Consider the following 17055-nt stretch of genomic DNA (forward strand, 5'->3'; position numbering starts at 1 on the left):
TGTGCAACTTTATCCAAGGTCACTCATGCATGGAGTTTAGACAGTGAGGCCATGATTTTGTCATTACCACAATATTGGCATCCTATATATAGTGGAATAGGAAATGATATATTCATAGACTATTCATCCATTCTGGTTGCGTTGGGTTTATTTTTTCCCATTTAAAAGAATGTTTCCTTGGATTACATGTAAGCTATCAGAAAAAAGTAACCAAACTTTTTCACTGCGTGCCCTGATCTGTCTGCTGCACAACTGGGGCAACTAAGAGCAGGTAAGTAAAGGTAGGTTCTTATTTCCTGCCTTTTTAATGAAAACTTGCTGCTAAAAAGGAAGTATGTTTCATTTGAAATGCTGGTCTTAGAGTCAATGGCAGCTTTTTCATTGATTTTGAGTAAGCTCTTTTTAAAAAAATCACTCAGCTGTCTGCTTCTTCAAGCACTCAGCAAAGAATGCTGGAATGGTCCAACACTCTTGCTGACTTCTTATGAGGTTTCTCTTACGTGTTCAAAACATTACAACAACAACAACAACAACAAATTATCTAGAAAACAGTGTTCTGAGAAGCAAGTTCTGTAATTTAATGGCATATTCAGATTTTGGTTGAAAAAAAATCCCAGTCCTTTCTGGGGCAGAATGTCATTCTCAGGTAACACAGATGTGATGTCTTTGAAGTCAGCAAGACAGTTTAATGTGCATATAAGTGCAGTCAACAAGTTTATTCTAGTCTTTAAAATTATACATGTGCATGCATGCAGCTACTGTGATCCTTGTGTTTTTGTAGTTGCACTTTGGTAATGGCACTGTACTGAATTTGCCACATTAAAAGAGAGAACTTTTGCTTAGGATAGCTCTGTATCTGAAAACAAAAAGAATAAAACAGCTCTCTATTCCCGAAGCTACACTCTTATTAAAGTTCCAGGAAGGGTTTAAAATAAAAAGATCAAATTTAAAGGCTATCCTTAATAAGGGATTTAAAAGCCAATATTTTGTCTTAGATCTGTGCAGCTCTATTAGAAAATACATTTGGAACAAAGCAAAAGACCATAAAATATGCACTTCTGCACTGCACTCTATGTAAATGATTTTTCTAAAGGCAGACAGGAAGGTTCAAAGAGCTGATAATGCTGTCTCCAACTTCTAAACCACCACTTCAAAAATCAGCTTCTATTGCTAAGGATCAAAAATATTATTATCTTAAAGTGATTTGGTGACCCGTATAAAAAGACAAGTATTCTCAAGCCTGACCTTTAGTAAACATACAAAGCATTAACCTCTACCTCTGAAATCCTTCCTGAAAATCTCAGCAGAGAAACCATGAAACCCAGGAGCTGCACGCTTTTAAGGCAACGGAGGGAATCTGGAACACATAATCCTGCTGCCCTTGTTCCATGGAAATCTATAAAAGTTCAGGTTTTGCTGCTGTCCTATACAGTAATTTGCACAAGCATCTAGTAAATTTATGTCTTTCTTTCAAACAAAAAAGGACAAAATACCTAACAGTGACTGATGCCTTGGTAAGGCACTAAGATTATTCAAATTGTTTGTATACTCACAGTATGATTTCCATATTGGAGGCTGGTATTCTTCAGCATCTAAAATAGAAGCAAAAAGGGAGAAAGAAATCAGTCATTTGGCCACTGGGTCAAACTGTCAGCCTGCATTTTTCTGCTGAGAGACCTCTTCTTGTCAGCAAAATTCACATTTCTTTCCCAAGAGAGATGATAGCCTATTTACAGCACAGTTTGCTATGTGAGAGAAGAATACAAATTTCAACCACTTGTGGATCCAATGTGCTTTTTCCAAATTATTCCACCATGGGAGAAATTAATTTCAGACCGATTTGCACTAATCACCAGTATTTTTAAAATAATTAACTGGGCTGGTAACAACATTATTTATTTGCTTCACCTGGCATGATAAACAGATAAATCACTACTGGTTTTCAATGTGGTTTCTAACCCCACTGGTAAGATTTGAAAATGAGCATCAATGAATAACACACGCTGGGGCTAAAAAGATGCACAGCTCAGGTCGGACTTGGATGCACAGACCTGACAGTTTCAATGAAAGTCAACTACACTCCTTGAACCCATATGTAACTGGCATATTTTCCAGAAGCTGAATCAACAAAAACATTTTGGGAAAGATAGAAAAAGGAAAGACTGCAAAACCTGCCATCACAAATATGTTACGTTATTATTCTAACATTATTGACTAAAGGGGCACAAAGAGTTGATGTTTTTTCTTAGTGACCATTCCATGGGAAGGTTTACAGCTCTCTGCAAGAAAGCCAGTTGCTGTAACCTACAGAAATCCCAGTAGGAGCCAAGCTGGAGCAGAAGGAGTAACACCAGTGACAAAGGGTGGGGTACTGGGTACTAGTTTGGCTCTGAATTGCCATGCTGCCAAAAACTTTAAAGTAATTTACCATGGGTATGTCATTAACTTGCCAAAACTGTGCAGGTTAATTAAGGTATTTGTTATTTACTAAACTTCTGCTTAAGTTATGCTAATATAATTCAATTATAGTTGCATAGCTCATGCTCCTTGTCTATTTACATATACACAACTATTTTAAATATATCGCTGCAAAAGTCTTTTTACTAGGAATTTTAATCACTAACTACCATCTGCCACTTTTAACTCTATTGTTTTAGAAGAGGATAAATCTAGCAACAATCACAGTTACTGCCTTGAATAGCACCCTGCAACAATTTATAGATATATTGATTGGGAAACTCATTCAGTTTCAGTTTCAATTGAATCCACCTCTCAACTTAGGCAAAGTTCAAAAGGCTCCCAGACTAACAGAGTTATACTGTGCTGGGGCAATCCAAGAGTAATTAGCTTGCAAGTTCATTATGCAAAAGACTTATTTTAAATTGTATGAGGTTATTCATGAGACAAATGAAATTTATTCATAAAAGAAATAATTTTTTCTCTTCTCAAATTCTAATAGTATTATGGTACTCTGTTTTTGCCCCCCATACATCTATTGCTTCACATATAGTTTGCCACAACACCATAATACTGTATATTAAATTCTTCTGTCAATACTTCAATGCTACTGCAAGAGAATTTCTGAATTTCCTTCTTCACGTACTATATTTTTTCAACAGAAGAAACACTGAGATAATGCAAATATCTTATTATCTGTACTTGTGACTTCAGATAAGGAAGTAATAGAGGGAGAAATAATGAAAAAACAATGAGTATCAGTTGTTGCTTTAGTCTTCCAAATTAATTAAAAAGTGCACAGTAAATTCAACAGTGAAAGGTGAATAAAGTACTTCATTAGCTGGAGACAGACTGATAGTGAGGAAACACTGCAACCAAAATGGAGAATCACCCAAGAGATAAATCATAATACAAAACTCCCAATGATTACATTTGATTTGTCACAGTTATGAATCTGTCAGCCCTGGAAAGTGCGGACAGAACCTTCCTCAATAGCTAAAATAATTCAAAAGACAGCACACTGGGAGGAAACCCACGTGTCACCAGCACCACATTCACCATTACTGGTGAGGTACTGCCACGTCCTCTGTGATCCCTTCAGCTGAAAGCATGTCCCTGAATCACAGGGAACAAAATGCCATAGTGATAGTATTAATAGAGTTTATTGTCAAGCTATTTGGTGGCACCCATGTGTAGGGAAATAAAGAATAATTAGTTTAAATACAACTTGGAGACAAGGGTCATGGTTGCGGATGAGGGAGAGGTAGAAACACCTTTCTTCCTTTGTGGCAGGAAGCTGCTGAGCCCCTGTTTAAACAACTCTCATCCTTGTAGGGTAAAGTCTTAGGACTCCTATCCTGGTTGACTAGATTAGACTGAACTTCAACCATTCTTAAGTTAGAGGTCAAAAGAGGCAAATCCTGCCCGAGCAGATTTGATAACTTCTATTTGTCCTTTTTGAAATTTCTGTTCTTCTGTATCTTGTTATTCCCCTGTATTACACAGCAGCTTTACTCATTAAATTGTGTCCCACTCTCCATCATGAGACTTTAAACAGCAGTTCTGCCTCACAGAAATTAACAATACAAGTTTGGGTGGTTGGCTCAGTTACTACAGGACACCTCTACACACATCTCGTGCTTTCAGGTCTGCGCATGGTAACAGTCTCAGCAAGGACAACAGACCTCAGTTTTGAGCCACTTAGCAAAAATCAACCAGTCAGTCAGTCAATCAATCAATCAATCAGACTTGGCACAAATGACAAATGCCCTGCATTGATGTCTCATGAAATGATATCCCTCATGTGAACTTTGATTGTAATGACTACCAAAACTGTGACTGGCAGAGTGGGGAGAAGGTTCACTGAGGTACTCTCAGGTGATAAGACAGGGTCTTTCCTATTGCTCTTTTCTTGAAAGGTTCATATTTTCTACAATGGCTTCTTGTCTAGATTCAGAAAATGTGCCAGCTAAGGTTGAAAGAAGTTGTCAAAGGAGACAAGATGAGTAACAGCTCTGAAAAACCCAACAAAATAACCCAATGTCATCTGTGACATACTTTTATGAATGTCAGCATAAGAAAGACTCACTGTAAAAGAATTACAGAATGTCCAGTTAAGGTATTTTTAAAATTCTTTTAAGTCTTCCCAAAACTGTATCATAAATGACCTTGGCAAAACCAGAAAACCTTGGAGTACTTACTGCAAAGACTAGAACTGGAAAAAAAGCATGAGAGACTTCCACAAATAATATTACAGGCAATACTGTTAACTAAAAGCTTTGAAACATACTGGCTAAGAAAGTGCATATTTATTAAACCTAAAAAAGTACTAGAAGTCAGTTGTATGCCAAACAGAAGGGCAAAAGGAATGCAGAATGCTGACTCCTGTGGAATATTACAGCTCTGAGAAGGTTTCTCATAATGCAAAATTGACAAAAAAGATATTGGAGAAAATCGTCAAACCAAAAATGACACTTGGAAGTGGAAAATGAGAGCAAAGAACTAAAAGGTTATTTCTTCACTTTATTTGCTTTAGTCTTCACAGAGCAGAGAGGATGAAAAGGATCTTAGGAAAAAATACTTTCCTAAAGCTGATTGAACACTTAAAGCTGAGTAAATGTAGAAAGACTACAGTAAAGGAAGGACTGAAAAGTTGGCAAAGCTTTAAGCAGACAGATAAAAAATAAAACTACTTAAGATTTTTTATTTAAAGAAACATGAAGACAGAATACAATATTACTGCCAATAGTGGGCAGTAAAGGGTTAACACATTACTCAGAGCCAGTCTTAAGCAATTTCTGAGAAATGATCTTACATCAAGTATATAGTAAGTAGAGTCATCCATGGACTTCAACCCTTGCTCTTCTCTGGGCCTGGCCCTGTACCAAAGTGTTGCCTTTCTGGATGTAGTTGTGAAAGACACAGGAATGACAGAATTGCTTTTTACTACTTCCTTGTACTTTGTGAAAATGATGATGTAATGCCAACATGTGTGGGTTCGTGCTACCAGCACCAGGGCTGATTTGGCTAAAGCAGATCTAATAAGAAACTAAATTCAAAGTGATTCTTCTGACTCTCATGACTGGTAATGCACTAAAAAGCATAAAGTCTGTTTTAGAGGAAAGCCCACAAATTACACCACGTGAATCAAATATTTATGACTTATAAGTGGCATTTCTAAGCATAAGGAAAACAGTAACAAATATCCATACTGCAACTATATGTCATGCCCAGTTCTAGATATGCTAAAAAGTATTAGTGATTCCCATGACAGTAAAGAGTTAAGCAGACTAGCAGCAGGACAGCTACCAAAGGGGAAATGTCATTATTTGCTCATTTCTTATAGTCTCTATGAAAAAAAGAGCAAAGATTTTCTTTTTTGCCTTTGTCATTACTAAAAAAATATTTTGCAGTTCACCTTGAAAGAACTGCCTCAGCCTGGATTTTCTGCCACCATTGTCTGAATTTTGGACTTCCTTTCCAGTAACAACTAATTTTAAGACTATGACCTGCATGTGCAAGGAAAGACACTTGTGTGTGAGGAAAAGCCAATCTGGAAGCCACTGGTTTACTGGCAGTGTACAGATAAATGATTCACCGGATGAACAAGTCTAGTTACTAATTTTTTTAATCTTCTATTGTTATTTTAGGACCAAGAATAATTATTATGAGCATTTTAATGCCCTTTGTATATTTCCTTTAAAGAGCTTTTTCACAGCTTTACCACGCACACTTTCATATTTATTGCTTTGTTTCCAAAACATTGTTAGAATATATTATTAAACCCATTTTTCTTATTTTTATATATGTAATTATATATAGCATAGAAGACTGCTGAGTAAGAGCTTCTGTGAAAGATAAACAGTGTTTGCACTCTTTATGGATATGGTTTTTTTAATATTTTTCTTGGTACAGACAGAATTATATTATTCAATTTACTTTAATGTGGATGGCCACCACAGAGCCACAGAATGATTGGGGTTGGAAGGTACCTGTGGAGGGGATGTGATCCAAACCCCCTATAACCATGTGCAGACAGCTCCTGAGTATCTCCAAGGATGGAGACACCACAACAAACCCACTGGGCAACCTGTGCCAGTCGCCCTGTGCCAGTGAAGAGGTGTTTCCTGATGTTCTGACAGAGCCTCCTGTGTTTCATTTTTGTGCCCATCGTCACTGGTAATGTCACTGGACACCACTGAAAAAGGCTGGCTTTGTTCTCTTTGCACCTTCTCTTCAGATGTTTATATACTTTGATAAGATTCCCCTGAGCCTTCTCTTCTCTGGGTCCCAGCTTGCTCAGCCTTTCCTGAGAGGAGAGATCCTCCAGCCTTGCAATGCCTTTGTAGCCCTTTATAAGGATCTCTCCAGCAGTTCCTTAGCTCTCTCACACTGCACAGCAAGCCAGCTGTGGCCACATCAGCACTGAGCACTCCTTGGACCTGCTGGCAATGATGCTCCTAATTGCAGCCCAGGACCCCACCAGCCACCTGCAAGGGAAGGACACATTGCTGGCTCATTTTGAACTTGGGGTCCAACAGAGCCCCCAGGTCCTTTTCTGCCCCGCAGTTCTCCAGGTGGGTGGTTCTTGGCATACACTGGTGGATGGAGACTTAAGTGAAAGTAATAAGGGGGCTTCTAGGGGGCATCAGCTCTTTTCTGACACATAAAACATAGATCCATTCTTTGGTTTCCACTCTGTGATTAGAAAATACCAATTACAGAAGTTCATTTTCTTCTTGTCTCATCCCCTACTGGCTGATATTATCCTGGTGAAGGGCTGGTTTAATTTATTTTGGCCTCTCAACAATTAATATATACACACACGAACAACTATGTCACTTTGCAGTCATTTTGCAAACTACTTTAAATTGGGACATTTTTCTATGTTTGATGGCATTCATTTTGCATATACTTTGGACATCATGATGACTTCTATTACATATGGTAAGTATCCTTACAGGCACCTCTGACCACTCTAAGAAAGAATATTCTCATTTTCAAAGTTGCAAATAATCATACTGTCAAATAAGTTCCCCACCAAAAATCCTGAAAAGTCACTGCTACTGTGAAGAGCAAAATTAACTCTCTTGCAGTAAATAATTAGCAATGGAGCTGTTGAAATATTTCAGCATGTCAAAAACTCTGTTTAATGTTTCATTCAGAACGAATAGTTGCCCATGGAGGAGTGAGCAGTTGCCAGCTTTATCACTGAACTTTCTCATCACAAGTACATGGACAGCTAAAATATGGAATGAGACTTCAGTTCTTGTCTTAATGAGGCACTTTAGCTTTCAGCATAAGGTACAGAAATGATCAAACTGTTTACTTCCAACACAGTTCATAATTGGTGTATTAATTCAGACGATGGGAGCTTCCCACTGCGCTGTTCTCTCCTAAGAAAAAAATTAAAAATCAGCAATAGTGTGTAATTTAAATGTCAAAAAAAGCTCACAAAAGGGGTGGAGTTCTCTCTCACACAGCAATTAGACTGAAACAGTAAGCTGTTAATAAGCACAATATAAATTGACAGCTATTTTGTATCTTTTCCTTTCGCCTACCACAAACTTGCTATTAGAAGGCACTGCTCTGAAGGTGGCTCATTTAGCCAGTTCTATGAATCAGGGTCATTCCAAATTGTGTTCTCTCCTGCTTTTGCTTCAGATTTCAAAATGGTGTCTTTCCACTCAAAGACAGGTGGTCAGCCCCTGGTTACTTTTGTTTAATGCAGGTGTCTGTTTGACTAAAATGCAAGTGAAAGATCATGCAAATAGCTAAACCTGATAATTTAAAAGAGTTACCAAGTATCAAATAAAATATGAGTTTGGAGTATGTGGGTTATTAGGGATGTCCTCCAACAGATCACAGGAGATTTGAATGTTTTAAATCCACAGCTAAACTTGTATAACAAAATTATAAGGAGCTATGTCCTGTACCTGGTGAGTGGTGTTCAGCCAGCTATGACCATCAGGTTGGAGCAATATCCCATTAATTAAAAAATCTGCCTCTCTATTCTGCACAGATTTAGTTATAATTAAAAGCATTGAAAATATAATTTTAAATTTGGAAGTTGAGAAAGAATAATCAGAGTTCTCAGTAGGAATAGGAGGAGTGAAAAAGGGAAGGATATCTGTACAGTTCTAATTTCCAAACTCTCTTTAGGAGTCTAGTCTTTCTTAAGGCCCAAAAAATAGAATCAAACAATCTCTTCCAGAGTGCAAATCCAAGAAGCTGACAGGGATCTAAGCAAGCTGATAAAAATGTTCTCAATGCTTTAAATATTTCCTAGGAAATATGCAAGATTTAAGAGTGCAGAGGAGTAACCACACTACCTAATCTTAGACAGGTAGGTCCTTTTAAATGCTGAAGCACACTGAATCTATTGCCCTTGGATGGCATTTAAGAACCTCCATAATCTAAGTGCTCTGAAAGGATTTTTTCCCCAGAGCAATAATGAAGAATTTCCTTACACGGATTATTAAAGATTGGTGTCTAAAAACTAGAAAGGCAGACAATGAAAAATCATCAAAAATATCTGCATCCTTCATTGTCAAAAAATCTGTTGTCATTATTAGCTGCCATTAAATTTAATCTGATCCCTAAAAATTACACTCAAATGATTGTTAGCATTCTCTGTTTTAACACTAAATAAAATTTAACACAGTTATTTTTACCTTTTCATGTTTATAACCTATAAACCAGGGGCATCAAGGCATTAAAATAGAACCATCAGAGCTCTGCCTGACTGAAAGATTCCACATATTTTTAGGAATAAGCACATGACTTATGTTAAATCACATCACATTAGCAGACCTCCTATCTTGCACAGATATACTTTAGCTTCTAACTAATGACCAGTTAGTTTCTGGCTGAAAAATCAAAACCAGATAATCAGCTGGCATATCTGAGCATAGTTCTGATGCAGTAAGTTTATCACTGTACAGGACATGGCAATGCATTTCCAGTCATTTACTTACTGCATCCTAAAACTCAGCCCGCACAACCTTCCAGCCAATGATCCCTGGACTCAGCAAAGCAGTTCAGGCATGGTAGGAAAGGGCATATGACAGAAAAAACTCCAAGTTATCATAACTTCAATAATGCTGAAAAATGGCATCAAAATGGTCACCACGAAGTATTTAAATTAGAACACTTATGTTGAGGTATTGCCAGCCCATTCCCAGTTCCAGAAACTCACTCATACGTTGACAAGCTACCCCTTTATCTGGCTTATCAAAAGAGCCAGCACATTCCCTGAAAACTTATTAACCTATAGCAAAGTCCAGATCATTGTTTTTGGTAACTCTATTTTTTTTTGGCATGAGTCCTTTTATCATCCCTCTAAGCAGGGGCACAAGTGTTTGTCTGTTCAAGGATGTGAGGAGGTCCTAGTCTGGCAGACGACTGTGGTGGATGTTCATTTGCTTTTAAAGATCATCCCCATCTGCCTCATGTAGTCCTGCATTTGCCCCTCTCTGGACACAAAAAAAGAAGCATTTCTTACTGAAAAGACTGAAACTGCATACTCAGAATGAAATGGAAATCCACAGGGGCTATGCATATCCCAGGGACCTTAATGAACTCTGTGGCCTAAAGGCACCTTCAAGCCTTGGAAACCAGAGATGAGAACTATCCTGTGATTCAGAGCAGGCATAATGATCTGCAGAAGAATAAAATCTTAGCAAACAATTAGATTTTACTCTGCCTTGCTTTTCAGGTCCTGTAGTATTGCTGCAGCATTTGCGTCTCTACGTTAAAACATGAAAAACAGGAAAAACACCACCCACCTGCAAAGCATATTTATCATTCCCACAGCTCTTGGGTAAAACTTGGAATAAATGGGACTCCTAGGATAAGAAGCAGCACTGTACCTATATACCTACCCTGTTAGAAAAATGTGACACTATTAAACGCATTCTTTGGTGGGCAGTTTTATGTAAGTGTATCAACTACATTCAAGGTCACTTGAATTATTATTTTATGTGATAGTCTCTGAATCTTCAACTTTTCTAAGAAAATAGGTTGGCTTAAGGCCAGCTATTACTGAGGCACCCTCCTTGTCATTAAGTATGCTGTGCAGTTGGGCAAACACTTCACAGGTGTGTTCTATCATCACCCACTATTTAACTGATCTCCCACTACAGCTGCTCCTGCTCTTTCTAATCTGGATCTGGATACTGGAGAAATGCTGACCTTCCTAAAATTCAGCTCCATGATAGTGTGTTTACCCTGACAAGAAACTTATGTCTTATAAAGATCTATGTAACTACACCTTCTTCTCTGCAGTATTAGCCATAAAATCATTACTACCAGTATTTAAAATACTACAATGGAGTATTTGCCCTCAGAAGAATATGGTTTATGTATTGTCTCTTTACTTGAGAAGAATTTTAATTGCCTTGTGGAAGTCTGTAATTCTTCCAAGAGCTTTTTAGTACAGCCTGTCACTTTAACAGTTGATAATGGGTTCTTACACTATGTTTTCAAAATACCTTGTATGAAACCCTATAAAATTTAAAATACACTAAGGTCTTCCACAAGTTTTATCAAACTAACCAACAGGTCTGTGCAAAATGTCCTGATGCCTGGGCATAGGTGAGAAAACTCCTCTTTGCAACCTGCAATGCTGGCAGCATTTTTCACAGAGAAACTTTGGCCAATGGCGTGTCTGATGAGGCCAACCCTATGTCCCTCTAGCATTTTCATTGTCAAATTAAAATTGGTCACATTTCAAACTGGTGCTCATAGGACAACTGTACGAGTGTCTCCACTGGCTTTGAGTGAGAGAACAGAATTTAGCCACCCACAATGTATAAAGGAAGATGCAACTGCAGCCTGGAAAATACCCCAGTTTCCAACTTTGCAAATTTTAGAGATGCAGACAGCCCAAGAACACCGTATTTAAGTGTCTTAGAACACATGAAACTTCTTTACATGCTAAAACCAGGTTGAATAGAGTGGAAACAGTAATTCCTATATTAAAATGGATTTTGCTTCTGTGTCACCGGAGATAGGCCAGTTATTTTTACATAAATAAATTACAAGGGAAGGAGAAAGCACAATTTTTCTCAGTAACTTTCCTGGAATTGTTCTTTCTTGTAAAAAGAACAAATAAAATTTGTTTCTTACTCCACTTATCTTGCAGAAAAACTCAGAAGATGGTAAAGCTAGTGCCTAAAAGCACATCCATCATATCTTCGATCATAAAATCAGTCAGTGAGGAAAAAATACCCTCTTCTATCCTGTTATTTTTAAAGATACACCCAATATCCACAATTTTGAACAAACCCTCTAACTCATCCCCCTGAAACACTTTGTGTAAGGACAATTAATTATGAATAAGGTTATGGTTTTGGCACAACAGTATTTAATATATTTCATGGCAAAGGCTCAGGGAAAAGAAGCAATAGTCATCAAAAGTTTTGCAAAGCTGTAAGCTTCCAGCAAATACACAGTAAATAATAAACAATATTCAATACAATACCATTAAGCAAGTACACTTTCTACTGTGATTTATACACTGAATGGTAAAGTTTAGACATCAAAATCCTCATTTTTTTTTTCAGCGGGCCAAAATCAGCAGCTGATCTATATGATCCAGCACACTCTTCCCTTAAAACAGCAAATGAGTCAGAATTCTTTAAATGCCATAGCATAACCACAGCCTTGATGATGAAACCTGGCCAAATGCAAGGCAGAATTACAGAAGCTGTAATTTGTCCTTGTGCCCAAGCTCCCAGGACTCACATGGAGGTACCAGTACACTGGCAGATCAATACCTATGGACACAAAAAATACGGTTTCCATCTTTTGCTTCCCAGTAATGAAACCAAGGAGAGCTTTGTTCTTCTGATAACATACTGATCTTCATCCAAGCAAAGTTCACATTCAAGCATTTCATTACTCCCAAATGACAAACGTGTGTCTACATGCTCAGAGACTCAAAACTGACTAATGTTCTCTGGAGCACAGAGGGGAGAACAAAAAAAAAATGCAAGCCTTTCCTTTGGAAAGACCTGGCAAATGTCCAAAGCAAAATGATGCCATTTTTTTAAGCTAAGAGGAAGGGTTGGTGCCAAGCAAGAACTGCAAGTCTTAGTAGCAACCACCGCTCTGCAGCTCTGCTCTCATCCTGGGAGACACGAAAGCTGGGTAAAAAGATGAGCTAATTCACTCACATCCAACATCACCAGAGCTAGGATGGGTATTTCATCTTGGAAATACACCAACACATGTGTGTCTTTTTCGAAAAAGTTTTTCCTGCTTTTCCTGAATGTTCATTATATCATATAGGAAAGCCTGTCAGAGCTTGTCAGATCATTCTAGTAGCAAAACCTCCCAAAATACAGATTTCTTTGAGAGCCCAGAGGATAAGGTTGCTGGTTGTCTGTGAGTTTATTGGCAACATCAGTTGTAACTAATGACTGAGACAATGTGTTGCCCAACAACTCACCCCAAAGGCGGCTGAGGTTTTGCCAGGTTTTTGCTTAATTTCATCAACATTTTTTGATGCTCATGAGGGAGATAGTGAGCAACTGTGTCAGCTTTGTGCATTGAGAACTATAAAAATATTCAAAAGCTCTAAAATATACATTTATTTTAAACTTTTATTTCTTGTTCCAATTATTTTCAAGGATAGCTAAAAGTATACCAATCTGAGAGAGTAAATATGCCTGCTTATGACAGCAGAAAATAGACCTGAATATTAAAAAGAAACACCTCTCAAGAGGCAAGGGCAGTGAGATTTAAATCCAATTTGCAAGATAAAAGCTAACCAGACCACTTACTATTGCCATCTGATAGCATTCAATATAGCTTGAAATTCATTAATAGGCTAGGTAATGTAAGTACAGTGCATGTATACAAATTTAATTCTATTAATTTCTACATTAGAAAAATCCAGTGAAAGAGGAGAATAATTATAAGGCAGTCTTACCAATCTGTGGAAAAGGCATAGAAAAACCGTCTAAACCTCAGAAGAACAATTATCCCATGAGACTCCCACCTCCTGGGAGTGCCCATTATTGTGCTAGGAGATCATAAAACTGACAGCTATTCAGAAGGACCTCCAGAGCAATTTTGGCTTAGCTCTATGGCTTATCTTACCTTGTCATCTTTTTAGGATATCTACAAGCCTTCAGCTAACTTACCAATATTGTATTTTATTTTTACAAGCAAGCAATAAATGCTTCCTTTATAGCATATACTTTCCTTAACAGTGCAAATGTTGCAAAAATGCTTATGCATCTTAAATAAAAGGTCATTCAAATTTAAACAGCTTTATAGAGTAATAATATTTCATTTAGATCTGCCTACTAACTGCTGATTGCTTAGTCAGATTAGGTGGAACTCTAAATGAAAGAGAAGCAAAGCATTTTATTATCATGAAATATTCCCATTATGGCAGCATTTGGAACCCAAAATCAGGTTTGGTGTTACGTCCAACTGCTAACAAGTACAGTTTAAAAATAAAACACAGCAGTCGCTGACCTAAAAGTGCTTGTGATTATAGTGTGTGGCAAGCATCCAACAGATAAAAGGAAAAGAGATGGAAAAGGAATAGGGTAACGAGAGTGCTATCCATGTCAGCCATAAGTACCAGTCACAGCATCCTCCCCTAACTATTAAGAGAGTGGTTTCATCTGAATGTAATGAAAAGATAACTGGAAAACAGAAGAAGATGTCGGTAAAAAAAATAAATTAAGTAGCACAGAGCATCACATAAGTACACTAGAAATAACTTAGGATAAGCTGATTTATTACTACATGAGAGAAGTTTGCTTATAAATGTAAAGAAAAATGTTGGAGATTTAGTTTCTTCTGAGAGCCCAAGGAGAAACAACCTCAATACATTTATGTTACATTTTTATAGATGTGACACATCACATAAATAAAAGAATTATTTTGGATCAAGGTATTATAAAACCTATCTCTACTGAAGAGTGAATTATTTCAAAGCAAACTGCAGCTCATCCTGGGCACATCCTTCCCTGCTTAAGGTCCAACAGAGAACAGCAGCTGACTTTATTGTATTTTCAAAGACATGCCTATAGCCTATTGCTCAGCAGTTAGATTCCAGTGCATCATTTCATCTGATGCCAGTCTATTTACCTACACTGCTGCTGTGCAAAGTGTGGTCCAGAGACCCCCAAATGGTAAACATTTTCAACTGATAAATGCTTCTTTCCTGAACCTAATTTATTGTCTAGAAGAGCCACATTTCCTCCCAGCTTCTCACTCATTAGGGTCCAAGACTCAGTCCCCGTTGGCATGAGGAGGCCAGATTTGAGAGCAGTCATGTATAGCTGATGAGGTCCATGAGGCACCAATTGGTGCCATTAGACAGTGAAATCCAGGAGAATGCCAGGTTCTGCCGCAGGCAATTTACGATGACATAACCCTTGGATAGGAGGAGACGTCAAGTGTGAGCTTCCATCGAGCAGCCCAGTGGCTGGTCACAAAAGCAGAGGAAGAATATTAACATGAGGTGGTTCTTCATGATCATTAGCTGCAGATCACACATCCCCAAGAAACGCATTGCAGGCGCTTCTAATACAGCAGGAGAGCCTCGTACAAATGCTGTTTTCTCTGAAAATGCTTCAGTGTTTTTGTAACAACGAGAGAAACAACTGATTAGGTGCCAAAATGGTTTGATACCATCTCTGAAGAAAGGCTTTGCAGCTCTTATGGTTCCTCTTAAAACAGTTTCAACTTTAGGTTGCAATGTCCTTCAAAGTACAAGTATTTTTTTGTACCGTTTCCAACAAGGATTTCAGAGCTGAGCCCTGACTGCTCCTGCTGTTCTACAGAAGTGTAATTTTTTGCATATGTGCACTATATTCATGCACTATTTATTCTATATCTCAATTATTATATTTATTGTCTTCTGGACAATTGGCAACAAATCCTGGCATGGTTTACTTAAAAAGTGCTGCAAAATATATATTAGCTTAAAATTTATCAAAAAGTGAACTTAGGTGGGAATAAAGTAGCATCATTACTACTGAAGAAGCATCTCCTAAGAGGTAAAAAATGAATGCAGCCTACAACTGAGACCTCCATGATGTCTCAACTCAATAAAAAAATTTATATCGGAGATGGCCAAACTTTGATTTATAAAACTTACAACTGCTCCATTGATTTCAGTAGGGTGAGAGTGATTTATTTCAGCCAAAGAGCTGTCCAGAGCTATATATAAGCATTGTGAGCTCAGAAATCCCAGTGGTCATGGTGTTAAACTGCAGATAGTTCTCATGTTCTTTTGGTAAGCTCAGTACCAGTGACTACAATATATTCTACTTACCTTTACCAATTATAATAATTTTATCCATGCACTATATAATGCCAACCAGAGCCTGCCACTCTCACTACCCCTTACAGTCCAGGACTCTGGCCACTGAAAGGGCACTTGATCTTTGCATGCCCAGGTCTACTCTCCTATGACAGAATTTGCATGCACTGCTACAGCAGTAAAGATTAAAAGTACCTCTGGAACTACAGAAGTCTATTCATTGAACTATACACTGCACGAATACAGATTCTGCCAATGGCTGAAATAAGTGTCCAGCCTGATGGAAAAAAAAACCCAAACAATTATTAAAAACCTCCTTAAAAAGCTAACCTAAAAATCTACCAAGATCCCAAAATAGAAGCAGTATAGGAAACATTCTTACTCAAATCTATTTTAAGTCAAATTCCTTCATCCTTAAATATAGGCAAGATATTCTTATTTTAGAACAGAAAGCTGAATCTTTACCTATAATCAAAGTAAAAGACAGTACACTGACCAAACACCAGTGCTGTACAATCAGATTCTGAAATGGATATGTTTCTAATAATTATATCCTAATGTACATAAAAAGTTTATTTTATTTAAGTCCGACTTTCTTTTTCCTGAATATACTCATATATAGATGTAGATTTCTCTACCATATCTACTTATCATTATTTGGTCTTTATTTTTACAGAAATGATCACTGTATTTCATCCCTCTCACATGCTCACTACAACTCTTTTGATCCCTTGTAGTTTCGCTGGATTTTTCATAATATATGAATCACTAAGTTTTCTTCCCTCTTTGTACTGACTTCCAAAATAAATTTTATGGTTTTAACAATTTTTTATTCAGAGTTTCATGGGTCCATCTAGACAAAAGACAGACCAGTGACACAGTTCAGGGATGTAATAGGAGGGAACACCCTGACATCTAGAAACTTTAAAGAATGGTTTGCAATTAAAGGACAGTACTCAATCTTCAGACATTGAGTTTAATTTCTAACTCTTCCAAATGCTCCCTGTGTTAGGCTCCATTGCTATAAGAGAGAGAAAAACTTCCTCTCTGAGCTTTCCTGGGAAAGGAGCCACCTTACCTCAAGTCTTGTGCAGCAGCAGAATCCTGTTCAAATCTGGCCCTTAGACACCATCACAAAATGAGCCATAAATACATCTGCTGCCTCAAATAACAGGACACATCTCAAAAACAAGCATCTCTCTACAGCAGAACAACAGAAAGAGAGGGAGACTCAAGTAAACAAATCCAATCTTCAATGCAAAGTTCAGGGGACTGGGTATTTCTAATCTGACAAAAAATAATGCTGT

General features: G+C 37.6%; 1 protein-coding gene across 1 annotated transcript in view; it reads right to left on the reverse strand.

The window, feature by feature from the left end:
* The window catches only part of CHN2 (chimerin 2), a 158175-nt gene that overhangs the window by 91122 nt on the left and 49998 nt on the right, over positions 1 to 17055 (reverse strand). Inside the window, exon 2 of the mRNA XM_084204400.1 lies at positions 1554 to 1592. Coding sequence (XP_084060526.1) covers positions 1554 to 1592 — 39 coding nt within the window. The remainder of the gene's footprint in view (positions 1 to 1553; positions 1593 to 17055) is intronic.

This window comes from Fringilla coelebs, assembly GCF_963513975.1.
Source record: "Fringilla coelebs genome assembly, chromosome: 1".
Classification (NCBI taxonomy): Eukaryota; Metazoa; Chordata; class Aves; order Passeriformes; family Fringillidae; genus Fringilla; species Fringilla coelebs.